Here is a 14,338-nt window from a genome sequence, read left to right as displayed (position 1 = left end):
ATTGCACAGTCAGCTGTTGCGGATGGTACATCCTCGCACAAATTACATGCAGGGACCGGTACAGATTATCTTAAAGTCATGTTTTGAAAACAAAGAGCGTAATCATTATTGCTCTCTTAAAGACATTTGAGCAGGGTGGATTTAGTGATTATGGGGTGTTAGGCAAAAGGCAGGAAAGGGCCCCCTGGACGCGTACTTAGTCCACGTATGGTGCAACAATGTTATCTTATAACTAGTCAATATATCTAATATTTCTTATTGTTGAAAGATTGTTGAAAGAATATTGTAAGATTTTTTAACTTGGGTCAAAAAAGTTTTATCCTATATTGGCAGATTTGCCTGTTTTAAGTAATGAGATTTTCCACAAAGTTCCATAATTTCTTTACATTTTGAGAGAAGGAACTTGTAATGGATTACTTTTTTCTGAGTAACTACTGGGGGCAATGCTGGGGCTATTTATACTAACATTAATGCTAGCATTATATACAGTCTGCTGTGCCTGTTCAGCACTCTATTCTGACAGAACAAATGACGTTAGCCTTTGCTTTTCTCTCTATTTTTGTGGGGGTTTTTTCTGCTGCACTTAGATGGCTTTACCTAATTTTTTCGCAATGCTCAGAAAATCACACTAAAGAACCTCCTCTTTATAATGTAGATTATCACTTCATTTTCTTATTCTTACCAGCCTGTCTTTACGCAGTGTGTGTCATCACATAACAACATGGAATAGTCCATTGTAACCATCAATGGCGGGTGAGGTTGCATTAAAATGACTGAAAATAAGCACTACAATCGCAAATAACAGCTGTTTTAATAGTTTCTATAATATATATATAATGTATATAATTTGTATTGTAACAGGGCCTTTGGCTTATGGTGGCTCTACCTTTGCGTAGTGCAAAGACCACCCCTGCATATGAGTAATGCAAGTAATGTAATTCTTATTAAGTCAATAACTGTAATGTGTATATAAGAATGTATACAGTATTTCACTGCTTATACTGTAATTACATCACTGTAATGCGTTATTTTGTTATCTCAGCACCTTTTCCACTTGTATGAACTTGGCTTAATAGTGGAAATCTGAATAGAACACAGGAAGCACAGCTGCCTCCAAATTAACAGCGATAGTTGCAAAAAGGAACCCCCCTGTCCTGCACCTCTAGCTCCAACTCAGTCTTCTCCACCAACAGCGAGTCCACATGTACATACAGCCTATTATCTGCAGTGCTCTCTCCCTGGGGCCTGTTGGCACATGACAATGTTTTAAGAAGTAAGTGGATCCAGGTTCACCCTCCTCACACTGACGAGCTACAGGAGGTTTATGTGTGTTCAGTCGTGGCACAACAACTGTTTTTTCCTAGATACTTACAAGTAATGACTTAATGACTGTGAGAATGATCAGAATAGATGAGCCGGAATATCAGACTAGTGAAAAGTATTTTCCAGAAATGATGTACAAATCCTACAGAGTTATATGTTTTGAGAGGTACATAAAGAAAAGCCAGAGATCAGAGGATATTGTGGTTGAAGTAGATTTTGAGTGAGAACGTCTCATGCCAACCACTCACTTGATCTGTTTCCAAAGTGGGTTTCCATGACTAAATACAGAGGTACGACTAATCCATTGCTTGGCTCTGCATGTAAGGTGATTAATAAATGCTTGGGTGAAAAGTGAAGCCTCAGCACTTAGGACAGACTTGCTTAACTCTACAAATACCAAACATTTTCACTTGTTATAAACCATTTATCCATTTGCCTCTGACTAGAGCACTAAGTAGGGACTAGAAGTAATTTTAGCTGCTTTCTTACTTGCTGTTAATTCATTCTTCTTTTGCATCACATTCTCAGAAAATAGGTTCTTTTGAAAGATCATTTCTCCAGAAGCTGAGCTGAGAGTGTATAACCATTACTCCTCAATAAGCCTTAAAGCAGGTGGAAACACTCTTCTTAAAAGAGAAGCTTGTCAACAGGGCTGTTAAAAGATGAGGTTTCCTCCATTAGGCTCCTGTTTGGACGGGAGAAGATAAATGAGCCATTGATCATGTATGTCACAGCACTAACAGACGCTGGCTCATTTCAGAGCGAAGCAGAACAGAGCAGAGAGGAGTTGTGTAGAGCACAAAGTCTGAATCACTACAAAGCTCTGAAGAGAGCTGCATACAAAAATTCGCTAAAACAAACACTACTAGTTCTATGAACTACCAAGAAAATCTCATATACAGATTTGCAATGCGCAATATTGCTTAGGCTCATTTTCATTGGTTCGATTTTGGGATTCATTATTATTATTGATTTGATTATATTGTTTTTACTGTTGCTTTAAAAATGCCAAAAAGGACACACACAAGATACTCAAGGCAGAACAACACACCACTGCTATGAAAAAATTTGTTGTTCACATTTTTTGGTAAAATGCAACATACCAAAAACAGTTCTAAGAGATTCAGGTCTAGTTTGATCACCCTGGTCAAGCTACATTTTCTAAGAGAATTTGAACATGTTATTTAACCAGTTGTGTCCAATGTGCAGAGGACTGTATGTCTTGAATGAGTTTTCGGCTGCAAAGGTCTCCCCCTTGTGGTACTCCTTCAAGAAACTCAAGAAGACAAGCAATAGGTGAGCAGCCGAGTCACCCAGAATTCCTAACAAGTTAGTTGATTTCTGTTTATTGGCTCTTATTTTTCCTTCAAGCGTTGTTTTCAAAAATAACACTGCATGAAAACACAGTTATCATGAATTAACACAGGAATACAGGGAAAAGCAAAAGCTAATAAGATGAATCAACACTGACATCTGCTGTTGAAATGGGACCTTCAAATGATGTACTTGTGATTTCAAGCATAAGTAAATACTAATAAGTAATAATATTAACAAGCAGTTCATTCATATAAGTGGGCATTTCATTGTACCTCTGCACTGAACTTTGAACAAATGAATAAGTAACTAAATACACAGACCCCTATACCCTTAAAAATGGGCTCATCAAGGGTCCTTTAGTAAAGAAAATGGTAATACAGAACCTTGACAACTTAGAGAACCATTTGAATGCTTAATGGACATTGAATGCACATGGTTGTAGATGGTTCTTCTGTTCTAGGGTTATGATTCAATAAAAGCACCCTTCTCATAAGCCAAAGCTGAGTATTTGTACTCATTTCTTATCACCAAGTGTAAAGAAAGAAGGGCTTGCAATTAAATGTGTAAGAGTTGAATAGAGCCCTTGATTCCACAAAATGAAAAGCAATCATCCTTCAAACCAAAACAAGGCTCTCTGCTTTGCTCTGCTGCCAGGAACAGCAAGGGCACAATGCCTGTCAAATGGACTGTGACATTCCAGGGGTTTTCTGAGTGAGCTGTAATTACTTTCTCTCTAAGTTCTGGCTGTGGGGTACGCAGCCTGTGAATCCTCTCCACCCCCCAATTAGCAAGTGAAGTTTGCCTTCCCTACTTGTTCCTTCATCTTGTTGCGAAGTGCAGTCAAGGAACAGTCTCCTGTCTATCTGTCTTCACTATTCCAAATATGGAGTTCAGAAGATGTTTATATGTGATTCTTCTCCTGGATACAGTGTGTTCCTTGATGTTAGAAGAGGATCTTGCAGAAGATTTGGAGAACCAGGATCTTAGCAAGGCCATTTTAGAGATGCTGCACATCAACAAGCTGTCGGTGCCTCACCAGGCAAAGCCTCACCCCTACATGAAGCAGGTTTACCAGCAACTGGACACACAAGAGTCAAGGCACAGGAGTGATGCAGATGGGACACTGGTGCAGAGTTTCCGCAGCATTCAAGGTAAGAAAGATTCAGAAACTTAGAAATATTTGCTGCAGAAATGTTTCCTCTCTTAGTGCTCATCACAATGAGTATTATATTAAACACAGAACTTCAGATCTATAAATGAACAGCATAGTAAACTTACAGTGCCATTCAAAATTTGGGAATAATTAGTCATTAATGAATTAATCATTAATATTTAGTTATCTTATGGGTTATATGTTTTATAGTACACTATTAGAAATAAAGGTTCTGTGCAGGTATACTTTTTGTTCATCAAGGTACAAACAATGTAATGTACTCTCAAAGGTACAACAGGTGGTTTTAAGGTCAGTTTGATTTTCTAAGTGAAAATACATCCTATACAGAGGACACGTTTCTGCATGTTAAGGCAAAATTACTGTTTATAAGTACAGGGTGGGCCATTTATATGGATACACCCAAATAAAATGGGAATGGTTGGTGATATTAACTTCCTGTTTGTGGCACATTAGTATATGGGAGGGGGAAAACTTTTCAAGATGGGTGGTGACCATGGTGGCCAGTTTGAAGTTGGCCATTTTGGATCCAACTTTAGTTTTTTCAATGGGAAGAGGGTCGTGTGACATGTCAAACTTACTGAGAATTTCACAAGAAAAACAATGGTGTTGTTGGTTTTAACGTAACTTTATTCTTACATATATTTACAAGTTTCTGACCACTTATAAAATGTGTTCAAAGTGCTGCCCATTGTGTTGGATTGTCAATGAAACCCTCTTCTCCCACTCTTCACACACTGATAGCAACACTGCAGAAGAAATGCTAGCACAGGCTTCCAGTATCCGTAGTTTCAGGTGCTGCACATCTCATATCTTCACAGCATAGACAACTGCCTTAAGATGACCCCAGAGATAAAAGTCTAAGGGGGTCAAATCGGGAGACCTTCGGGGCCATTCAACTGGCCCACGACGACCAATCCACTTTCCAGGAAACTGTTCATCTAGGAATGCTCGGACCTGACACCTATAATGTGGTGGTGCACCATCTTGCTGGAAAAACTCAGGGAACGTACCAGCTTCCAAAGTGGATTGGTCGTCGTGGGCCATACTTTTGCATGGTATTGCATGGTGACTGCTGTTCAAACTATTGCATTTCACTGTATATTTATGATATTTTGTTAATCATTTTAATATTTTATTAATCTTTCTCAACATTGACTACTACTATTGAAATCTAAGGCATTAGAATTCTCGTCTTATTAGCCACACAGTTTCCTCGTTTTAAAACCATCTTTATACTTGTTTACTTTTTTGGATAAATCTAAAATTGTTTATTGTATATGTTTACGACTTCTTTGCTTCATAAAAACGTGAATACGGTCTAGATTCTTAAAATAACATCATTTGAACTGTACTGCATTTTATTGGTGATCTTTTTAGCTAATTATGGGTCTATGTCTAAAACTTTGTAACCAGGTACAAAATATAACACCCCAGGCTGGATCTGGTTCAACGTGTCACACCTGAGGCCCTCTATGACGGTTGCTGAGCTAGTCCTACTGAGAAAAACGCTTCACCCTGAGCCACTGACAGTTACAGTGGCCGTACACAGCCTCTCACCAGGTGTGGGAAACCTGAGCATAAGCGGACCCCTCGCCGAGCAGCTGCTGACACTGGACAAGCTTCCCCCATCAGGCTACGATGTCTTCAATGTGACGGCAGCCCTGATGCAGCAGCGCCGCTGGCAGGATGCCCTGGGCTTCCAGCTGCGTTTTGGAGATGAAAGTGGTAGCCTGGTGCTCCACGAGGCCCTCACACAGAGCCTCTACTGCTTAAATGGGAGCTCCCTCAGTCAGCCACTGCTGGTGGCCTACAGGGTAAAACCGATAGAGCTACACGAGGGGGCCCAGCAGGCCTCAGGGAAGACCACCGAGCGCAGGCAGAGGCAGCACTGCAGGGCCAGCACTCAGCAAGAGAAACGCCGACCACAGTCCAGGCAGCAGAGAACAACTGCTAACACTGTATGCAGACTTTACGTACATCATGTTGATGTTTATAAGAGTGAACTGGCTCAGTGGATATTACAGCCAATAAGGTTTAACATCAGTTTCTGCAGGTATGATTTGTGAATGTAGGTATTCACTTTTTTCCTTCTTTCAAGGGCCCAGAGCAGCATTTCTCAACCCTGGTCCTGGAGGCCCACTGCCCTGCACATTTTAGTGCTTTTCCTTCTTAACACACCCACGTCAAAGCAAAGATGGGCTGGCAATGAGCTGATCAGGTTTGTTTGGAGCAGGGAAAACACTAAAAAGTTCAGGGCAGTGGGCCTCCAGGACCAGGGCTAAGAAACACTGCCCTGTACATTTCAGTGTTTTGCCTGTTGTAATACAACCCCTGTCCCAGGGAGCCACTGCCTTGGGGGTTTTTAGAGTATCACATGAAAAATATTATGGTTTGGCGTGCAGAGGTTCTAAGGTCTGCCTGTGTTTTGTATTTCTTGATTTTTGAACAGTGTAAGGAGATTTTAAGCTTTTTATGAAGGTATCATTTTAGATTAGATGACATGGTCAACAAAAATCAGAAATCATAGCACATCTTTGAGACATGTACTGAGACACCAAGTGAAACATGGTGTTAGGGAGGGTCTAGCTGAGCCTTCTCTCTTAATGATGGGCTGAGGCAACAGCCAATACATTACAGGGAAAATAAAGAAAAGAAACTAATTTGATGATATGATGAATTATGCATAATATAATTAGGCACAAGATAAAAACCTAAAGCTAACAGTCAATTTTGACTTCCAGCTGATTTTATGATAACCAAAAGTCAATGTCTCTTTTGCAGGGGGTTGTGTATCAGGGAGAAATCCAACCTCTCTGTGGATGTACAAAAGCTGAACAAAAGGAACAAAGAAAATGATATGCCCAAAAGGTATCATTTAAACCAATTTCTCTCTAGGGCTGTGTCACCTGGTTTTCAAGTGCAGTGAAATCAGTTGGACTGATAATTCTGATAATTATTTTAAATGTTTACAATCTTGTACTTCTTTCCAGCTCACAGTGCATTCCACAGGAGCTGTCTCCCCTCAGAGTGATGTATCGAAGTACCACGAATTACATCATTATAAAGGAGTTAAAAGACATCAGGGCAGAGAGATGTGCCTGCCCACCAAAGACTGAATAATAATATGTGAACTGAAACACTGACACCCACTCATATGCAAAGGAGTTGGTATACAGTAGTGTGAATTATAAGACAATGCCATTAGCTAACATAGGGAGATGCACAAGAAATCTGACAGTGTATCAGCTTCATCATGTATGAATTGTAAGGTAACTCAAGCTGCAAAATAACTCTACTCATGGAAGTTGCAATATAGTGTTTCTCACTACCAACCAGGATGACCCAATTCACTGCATGTAGTGTTTTCCCTTGTGTAATGTACCCGATTCAGCTAACTGAGTAGTTGTAGGCACAAAGGAGCAGAAAAATAGTACAAAATTGTGCGGTGCATTGGATTCCTATGACTGGGATTGAGAAACAAACTGGATACATCATTAAAAAGCTTCACACTGTAACGCTTTACACCACAAGGGGGCAGAAGAATGCAAAGCAAGGAGTAAATGGAGTTAAAACATTCTGATCACATTTTCGCACTGACGGCCCTGTATAACTGTAAACAATAAAGGAGTGCATCTACGAGTGTATTCATGTGGATATAGTGTATAATTATGAATGATGATAAAGTTAAACTGAGGCAGATTACCCTGTAAATAAGAACTGGTAACACTTCACCTCTAAGGACTGTAAATCACAAAGACTCAGCAACTTTAACGCTATCGTGGAACAAAACTGACGCTTAAAATGGTCAAATGAACTTATCTTCAGCTCCTCATGACGAAAACTGGACAATGTTTGTATAAAAAACCCTCCTTTGTTGAAATGCTCGCCTTAGCTAGAATTATGAAATTATGAAACTAGGGCTGGCGGCCGATTCCAAATGGAGCCGATTCTCCGATTCTATTCATTTGGGAATCAGGAGTCGACTCGCAAGCTTTGTACTCGATTCCACACAGACGTTCAGGTTTGCCCTTAACCTCGCGCGCACACTGAAAACTGCACCCCTCCACAACGAACACATCAGTGCTAGACTGGCTGCATTTTGCTTTGGACAACGTAACATGTCATTTTTTACAATAAAAATATGGTCTACAATCAACTTCGCCTAGAACAGGAAAATTAGGTGCAGATAAGCTAATCAGGTCACTCGGCGAGCGCGTTAGCTCTCCAAACCTGCCACACCACGTTTATAATTAAACTGACACCTTGCGTTTTTCAGGAACCACTGATGTGGAAGCACATGCAGTCGATTTACATCAACTAGGTGTGCTGTTACTTAAAACTGCGCCGCTGACTTTACCAGTTCTCCTGTCTTGGGTTTCTCATCACACGGAATCTGAATCAGAACCGACTCCCTTGTTGCTGGAGTCGAGCAACTCCGCCGTAAGCGTTCGTGTTCCCGCCTACCACACTTCCGCCGCGATCGCCGCGTTTTGATTGGTCGAGACCGCCATCAGTTAAATCCAGCCATGTCAAGTGCAGAGAGAAAAGCGAGCGGAGGGTTAAAACTAATCTGAAAAGAAGGGCCGTTATCGGTTTCTTTTATCGGCCAGCAGAGGCCTCGCACGAAAGACATGCCCCGTTTGTTTAGGCTTTAGGCGCCAACTTTTAACCGGGCCGAGGAATCCCCCCAGAATGTCCCCTGTCCTCGGACAGTGAGCCGCGCTTCTCGGAGAGGATAACGGGGATCAGAGGAGTGAACCTGCTGCCGCTCCCGCGGTGGATGTGACCCACTAGTTACAGTATCTGCGCTCGGAGACGGATGTGGACGCGCACCAATGATGTCAGGAAAGCATTACAAGGGCCAGGAGGTCAGCTGCTGCATCAAATACTTCATATTTGGATTTAACATCATATTTTGGGTAAGAGCATTTCCCCGTCGCAGTGTCTTTATTCTGCCGCTTCGTGAGTCTGTGCCGTGACCGCGTCTTACGGCGGGCCTGGGTTTCATTCTGTGAGGGTTCCCATTGTTCAGAGCGCAGGACGAACTCCAGCGCCGCGGACGGAGAAGTGGCTCGTGACCGTTAGAGGAGCCGATCACACTTCACACGGCGTCTGGTGGAGCAGTTTATCCGGACAGCCGGAGCTCAGTGTAGCCTCAGTCTGCGCACCGATAATCCGCTTTAGCTCTGTACTGCAGAGCGCCGTGGGCCTCCTAATACAATATCACAATTTCAAACCACACGAGTAGGTGATCTGTCTGTCTGTCCGTCCGTCTGTCCGTCCGTCTGTCTGTCTGTCTGTGCTTTTATTTTTCCTTTCCTCCTTGCAGTCATATTGCATAGGAACCCTAATTATAGCAAAACAATAATGAATATTCACTGGAATTTTCTTAAATTCTTTATTTCGTATTAAATAAGAAAACAATATTAATTATTGTAATGGGGAAATGATTTGAGGAAAATTTCTAATTGTGATTTTTCTGATCAGTATTGTTGTTTACTGTGATTGTTTAGTTGTTAAGTTAAGCTTCTTTTCTCTAAAACAGCAGCACATCCATTCTTAAGGATGTGAATGTAGTGTGCTGGACTGCTGATCCGCAGGCTCGGCAAAATTAAGTTACACTGGGTTAAATATTAAATAATATAAGATACAATTAAAATGGCAGAATTTCAATATAAAAACAATGAATCATTTCAGCCCTAAAGACGATGAATATTTACAAAACTACACAGCCAAAGTTCTATTCAACAACCTCCTTTCTTTCTTTCTTTCTTTCTTTCTTTCCTCTCAATAATTAGTAGAAAGACAGTCCTGCGTTTTCAGAAGTCTACTCAGAAGTTCATTCTGAACAGAAATGTCGAGCTAGGCTTCAGGAACACAGTGGTTTTTGTAGATACAGCACTCAGCTGTTAGATTAAGCCCAGCAGACAGTAATTCTTTCAATACAGCTGTAAGCTGACTCGGCATCAGTGCACAGCTCTCCTTCTCCAGATACAGCAAAGTTAAGCAATTCACCGCTTTCATTAAATCACGAATGTGTCTCCTTTTTTCCTGAGTCACAAAACCTCACTAAATTGCTGTTTCAGCTTGTCTGGGGGGTGTTTTGGGGTCTGCTGTGGGTCATTATAGAGATCTCTCAATGTTACTGCACAGCATGTTCAGTATTGTATTTCTAACAAACAGGCTGCTCTATTGTTATTGCCAGTTTGCTTCAGTTACCGCCCCCTTGTTCTTCCTAACAAGTTATTTGCTTGGCATCGACATGCCATGGTCCCATGCCATGAATTGCACTGCAAGCGTTTGATATTAAAGGCTTTATTTTCAATTAATTAAGTTCCCTCTGCAGGTGTAGCTTATCTACGGCAGAGCGGCTCACAAAGACAAGAACCTTGTGCTTTCCACTCTGGAATAACCTCCATTTATCTTGTTTCCTCTGCAAGTGTGTAGGAGTCATTTGGGCTGTTTCTCCCTTTTCTGGGAATTTGCAGTACTTTACATTCCTGATGTGCTCAGTCAAACCCAATGTTAAATATTTAATCAAGGGTGGAAGTGCTAGAATGTAAAATTTAAAGCTGCGTTTTGAGGGGGAGAAGAGAGGAAATCATATTTGCTGTCATTCTGTTAAGCTCTTTATCGTTTTAAAAATGAATTTGTTGTAATTCTTCGCAGTTTACTTTTAGTGATACGTATTGGCTCTATCATACATAACTATCAACAGAGGTCAGCACAGCTGGGTCTAAACTCTGAGTCCCAGCTTTAGGGAACAGCACTGCAGTGTTAAACTGAATGCTCTGAATGCACATTCCCCCAGGGGGAGCATTTGTCATCTTTTATCATTGAATTCCTATGGAATTAGTGGATGATATTGCAGTGCTGGAGCACTGTGCTTTCCCAGTGTTCACCCTTTCACCTTCGTTTTACTCAGTTCAACTCTGACTAAGCCATTTGTAATGAATAATTTGAGTCCACTGTGAATAACTAAGAAGTTGAATTTATGCATTATGAAATATGCTCATCTATGCAATTCCTAAAAAGATGTTTTATGGCTCTTTCAAACATCAAACTATATTTGTCACAGCACAGGCCACTGACGGTCAGCACTTGTGTCCTGGTTTGTGGTTCAGCTTGCCAGAACATCTTGAGAAGTTCACATCCCTGGCGACAGCTAAATGAAACCACGCCCCCCCACACCCCTTCAGCTTTGCATTACTTATGCTGGCTGAGTAGAGTAATTAAAGAACCCTCAAGACCTGAGAGCATTTCTGGGTCAGTGCTATAATGAATGCTAAGAGTTTAATTGCTAGTAAATTTTAAAGGCTAACTGGGGATAAAAGTGAAGCACTCATCTATCATTTATTTGTCAAAGGCAGGGCTTAATACTGGTTAGTGGTTTTTATTCTATTATTACTTGAACTGGCAAACACATAAACGTAATGCTCTACACTAACTTCGTACTTCGGCTCACTTTAGTGGACTCTCCGTATTGCCTGTATTCCACTTTCAGGGTGGGTCTCTAAACCAAGTGTCAAGCTCCACTAGCTTGTTCCTTCAGTGAAAGCACTCCTTTGTATTCTGTACGGTGTTTTCCTGGCAACATGATGAGGGTTTCTGAGGCATTTTCTGGAGCTTTGCTCATTTCCTGATGTCTTTTTTCATCAGGCGTCAGTGAGGCTTTGGGATATATCCATTTATATCTCTGTACATTGAATATACAATGATATACAAATGAGATATATCTTCAGTGTTTCCAACAATGTATTCTGGAATATATGAGAAAGCTAGTAATAGGCTAAATATGTTATTTCACAGACATCATAAAAGTGATGCTGATGTCTGCAGTAAATGCACAGATGCTTTTAGGTTAATGGTGAGTGCAGTAAGTGCACCAGCTTCAGAAATAGGAACCTATGAGGTAGAATTAAGCCTCATCAGGATGAGAGATGAATAAATAAAAAAAATCTAAATAAGTATTCTTACTGGTGCCATAACACCTTTAGAGGACAGCGGTGAGTAATGTTTGTTTATTTGAACTCTGTTGCCATTTGGGAGCTACTCATTATCAAAAGCTATGAAGCAAGGTAGCTAAACAGACCATTTGGCCAGCTCCTGTAGGATGTTTTATTAGTTGGACAAAATGAACAAATTCATTTTTCACAATAATTTATATAATCGTCAACTAAAATTTCACAGTTATGACTGTTATATCCTGATGAATGCAAATACTGCTGCTCTGTATGGCCAGTGAGGGCCAGATTAGTGTCACCTTTCCTGTTACTTTTTCTGTGTAATTGCTTCTGGGTTGCTGAGCTTTTTTGCTTTCATACTACAGACAGTATTCATTTGCCTTCAGAATGCTCACCTTTCTCGCCCAAGGGCCTCAACCAGCAACACTGCAAATGATATGTTGGCCAGTGAAAGCAACTTAAATGTAGACAATAGGCCTACATGTTTCTCATCAAGCTTATTGAATTTACGTTTTGACACATTTGCCTATTTAAAGTAATCTTTTTAAGGGAAATTATTTAATTTCACCTTCAGACGAACACTATGTGGCTAAAACTGTGTACGCGTGTGACCATCACACCTTGGATATGCCATTCCAAAACAATGGGCATTAATATGGAGTTGCATGTCCTCTTTGGCTATAATGTTCCCCACAAGACCATTTCTATTGGAGATCCTGTTGGAGACTTGAGAAAAAAAAACTGAAAACAAAAAGCAGCTAAAAACATTTTGATGCCAGCAATTATAAGCAATGTGAAGCAGCTCTCATGCACCTGTTCAAGTCTGTATAAGGTTATTTTATTTCATTTTATTTTATTATTCAACAAATTAGTTTCCTTGCATTTAAATTGGGCCTTCTTCCACTCATTATTTGATACTTCTTGATACTTTGGAAAATATGTTGGTTTATATTAGGGATGGATTACTGCCAAGGACAGTGTCCAGGGGCTTTCGGCGTTCTCATATTACAAGTTCAAGAGGAGTCACGCACTTGTGGCAATCCACTGCAGATATATGGAAATGATTGAATCAATGAAATAAAGAAAACATTTTCTGTTCTCAGGCCAGTCATGTTTTACATTATTGTTGACTCACATATTGCATATTAATTGTTTTCAAAACAAAAAGAAACAAATTTGCATAGCTAATAATTGCACGTAAACACAACTGTGAACTATTGTCTATTATTATTCATTCATTCATATTGTTAGAGTTCAGGGGCCTTCAAAGATGCTGGTGTCCATCTTCCCCACAACATCTTCCCTGGTTCATATAAATTTTATATCTGTCTGCAAATGTTTGAAACAGGCCCTAACAGTGTTCGTTACACAAGTGATCATCTGAAGTCTGTTCTTCAGAAATACGCCTACTCGACTGTGCAGACACGACAGTGAGTCATGATACAAGACTGACAGCAGATGATCTCTTTAGATTTGTGTGCATGAGGACAGTTTGCAAATTATAATGGCAGGCATTTCTTACAGCTTTCATGAAAAAATAGAGCTTTATTTCTGTCAGCAGTGCTTGTGTATCACTCTAGGGGAAGTACCAGATGTTTTTTTAGTGCAGTTCTGCATTTTTCAGTATGTGCTGGTGTGATTGTTTTTCTGTTTCTGCATATGTGCCTGTGTATCACATAGCAGTGGTGGTACTGTGCAGAGAAATTAAATAAGAGGAATGAAAACACTAAGAAAATGTAGTGATTTCATTATGGATGAACATTTTGTTCATTTTCTCCACTGATGAAAATAAAGCATCTGTTTCTGTCTTTTTGAGAAGAACACATTGTCAGCAAATGAATGAGAATGATATTTATATCAGACTTGGGCAAACAGCGCTGCTTTTCCCTGGAGTGTAACATGCTCATTGCACTGCACCAGCATACTGTTCCTGTGTTCCTGTGTTAATTGCTCTCTTATACAGTGAGTATATTAAATATTCACCCAGCTTCAGAATGGTCCCTGTTAGAGGTGTAATGCACTCATCCCATGATTCTTTTTTATGTGATTCACACTGAAGAGCTTACGATTCAGTATGCTTCTGATGTTTTAACAAAATTTGAATGAAGAAAAATTATGTTAGTAGTTCAACTTTGTAATGACACTAGAGCTGCGAGGCAGGAGGTGTGATAGAGTGAGGTGTTGATTGATGCTGGTAATTTGCAGACTTTGGTATCAGACAGTGCTGTTACATGGCATAATTAACAGAATGTGCATTCTCCATATGCGTTGTTATGTCTTTATGATGCACATTGTCACATTTTTGCACTGTAATTTCACAGAATTGCAATGTATTGTTACGCCTCCAGTCACCTTTATCTTTCAAAAAGCTCAAACAGCAGCACTGCAAAAAATATATTCTAGCCAGTGAAAGCACCTTAAATGTGGCAATATTTTTCTAATTAAGATCTGTCACTTGTTTAGTTTAGAGTAGCAAGTAATGTTTAGTAATGTTTAGTTTAGAGTAGCAAGTGAAATTCTGAACTAGGAGATAATTTTGTTTCTTGTAATAATCTTATAA

General features: G+C 40.1%; 3 protein-coding genes across 6 annotated transcripts in view; 2 read left to right on the top strand and 1 right to left on the bottom strand.

The window, feature by feature from the left end:
- The window catches only part of frem1a (Fras1 related extracellular matrix 1a), a 65,668-nt gene that overhangs the window by 40,468 nt on the left and 10,862 nt on the right, over window positions 1-14,338 (bottom strand). The gene's annotated exons all lie outside the window — the stretch shown is intronic.
- LOC108437088 (growth/differentiation factor 5) lies at window positions 3,481-7,450 on the top strand. Its single transcript, XM_017713941.2, has 4 exons — window positions 3,481-3,791; window positions 5,228-5,867; window positions 6,596-6,682; window positions 6,805-7,450. The coding sequence occupies exons 1-4, from the start codon at window positions 3,524-3,526 to the stop codon at window positions 6,932-6,934; spliced, it is 1,125 nt and encodes a 374-aa protein (XP_017569430.1). The 5' UTR covers window positions 3,481-3,523; the 3' UTR covers window positions 6,935-7,450.
- The window catches only part of tspan5a (tetraspanin 5a), a 31,052-nt gene continuing 25,041 nt past the window's right edge, over window positions 8,328-14,338 (top strand). For 2 of the 4 annotated variants that reach the window (XM_017713945.2, XM_017713943.2), the window contains exon 1: window positions 8,329-8,733. In XM_017713945.2, the coding sequence (XP_017569434.1) occupies window positions 8,650-8,733 (84 nt within the window). In that variant the 5' untranslated portion in view covers window positions 8,329-8,649. Of the gene's footprint in view, window positions 8,734-14,338 lie in introns of all 4 variants that reach the window. The other 2 variants (XM_017713944.2, XM_017713942.2) reach the window with 2 other exon arrangements.

This window comes from Pygocentrus nattereri, chromosome 2 (assembly GCF_015220715.1).
Source record: "Pygocentrus nattereri isolate fPygNat1 chromosome 2, fPygNat1.pri, whole genome shotgun sequence".
NCBI lineage: Eukaryota > Metazoa > Chordata > Actinopteri > Characiformes > Serrasalmidae > Pygocentrus > Pygocentrus nattereri.
Note: the sequence above shows the minus strand (reverse complement) of the source record. Positions and strands in the feature narration are given on the sequence as shown.

What these genes read in the sequence shown, in the direction of transcription:
- LOC108437088 (XM_017713941.2), top strand. Translation starts at nt 3,524, where the DNA reads ATGGAGTTCAGAAGATGTTTATATGTGATTCTTCTCCTGGATACAGTG. An exon ending in TTTAACATCAGTTTCTGCAG is followed by an intron (nt 5,868 to 6,595) that starts GTATGATTTGTG and finishes TCTCTTTTGCAG; the next exon opens with GGGGTTGTGTATCAGGGAGA. An exon ending in GAAAATGATATGCCCAAAAG is followed by an intron (nt 6,683 to 6,804) that starts GTATCATTTAAA and finishes ACTTCTTTCCAG; the next exon opens with CTCACAGTGCATTCCACAGG.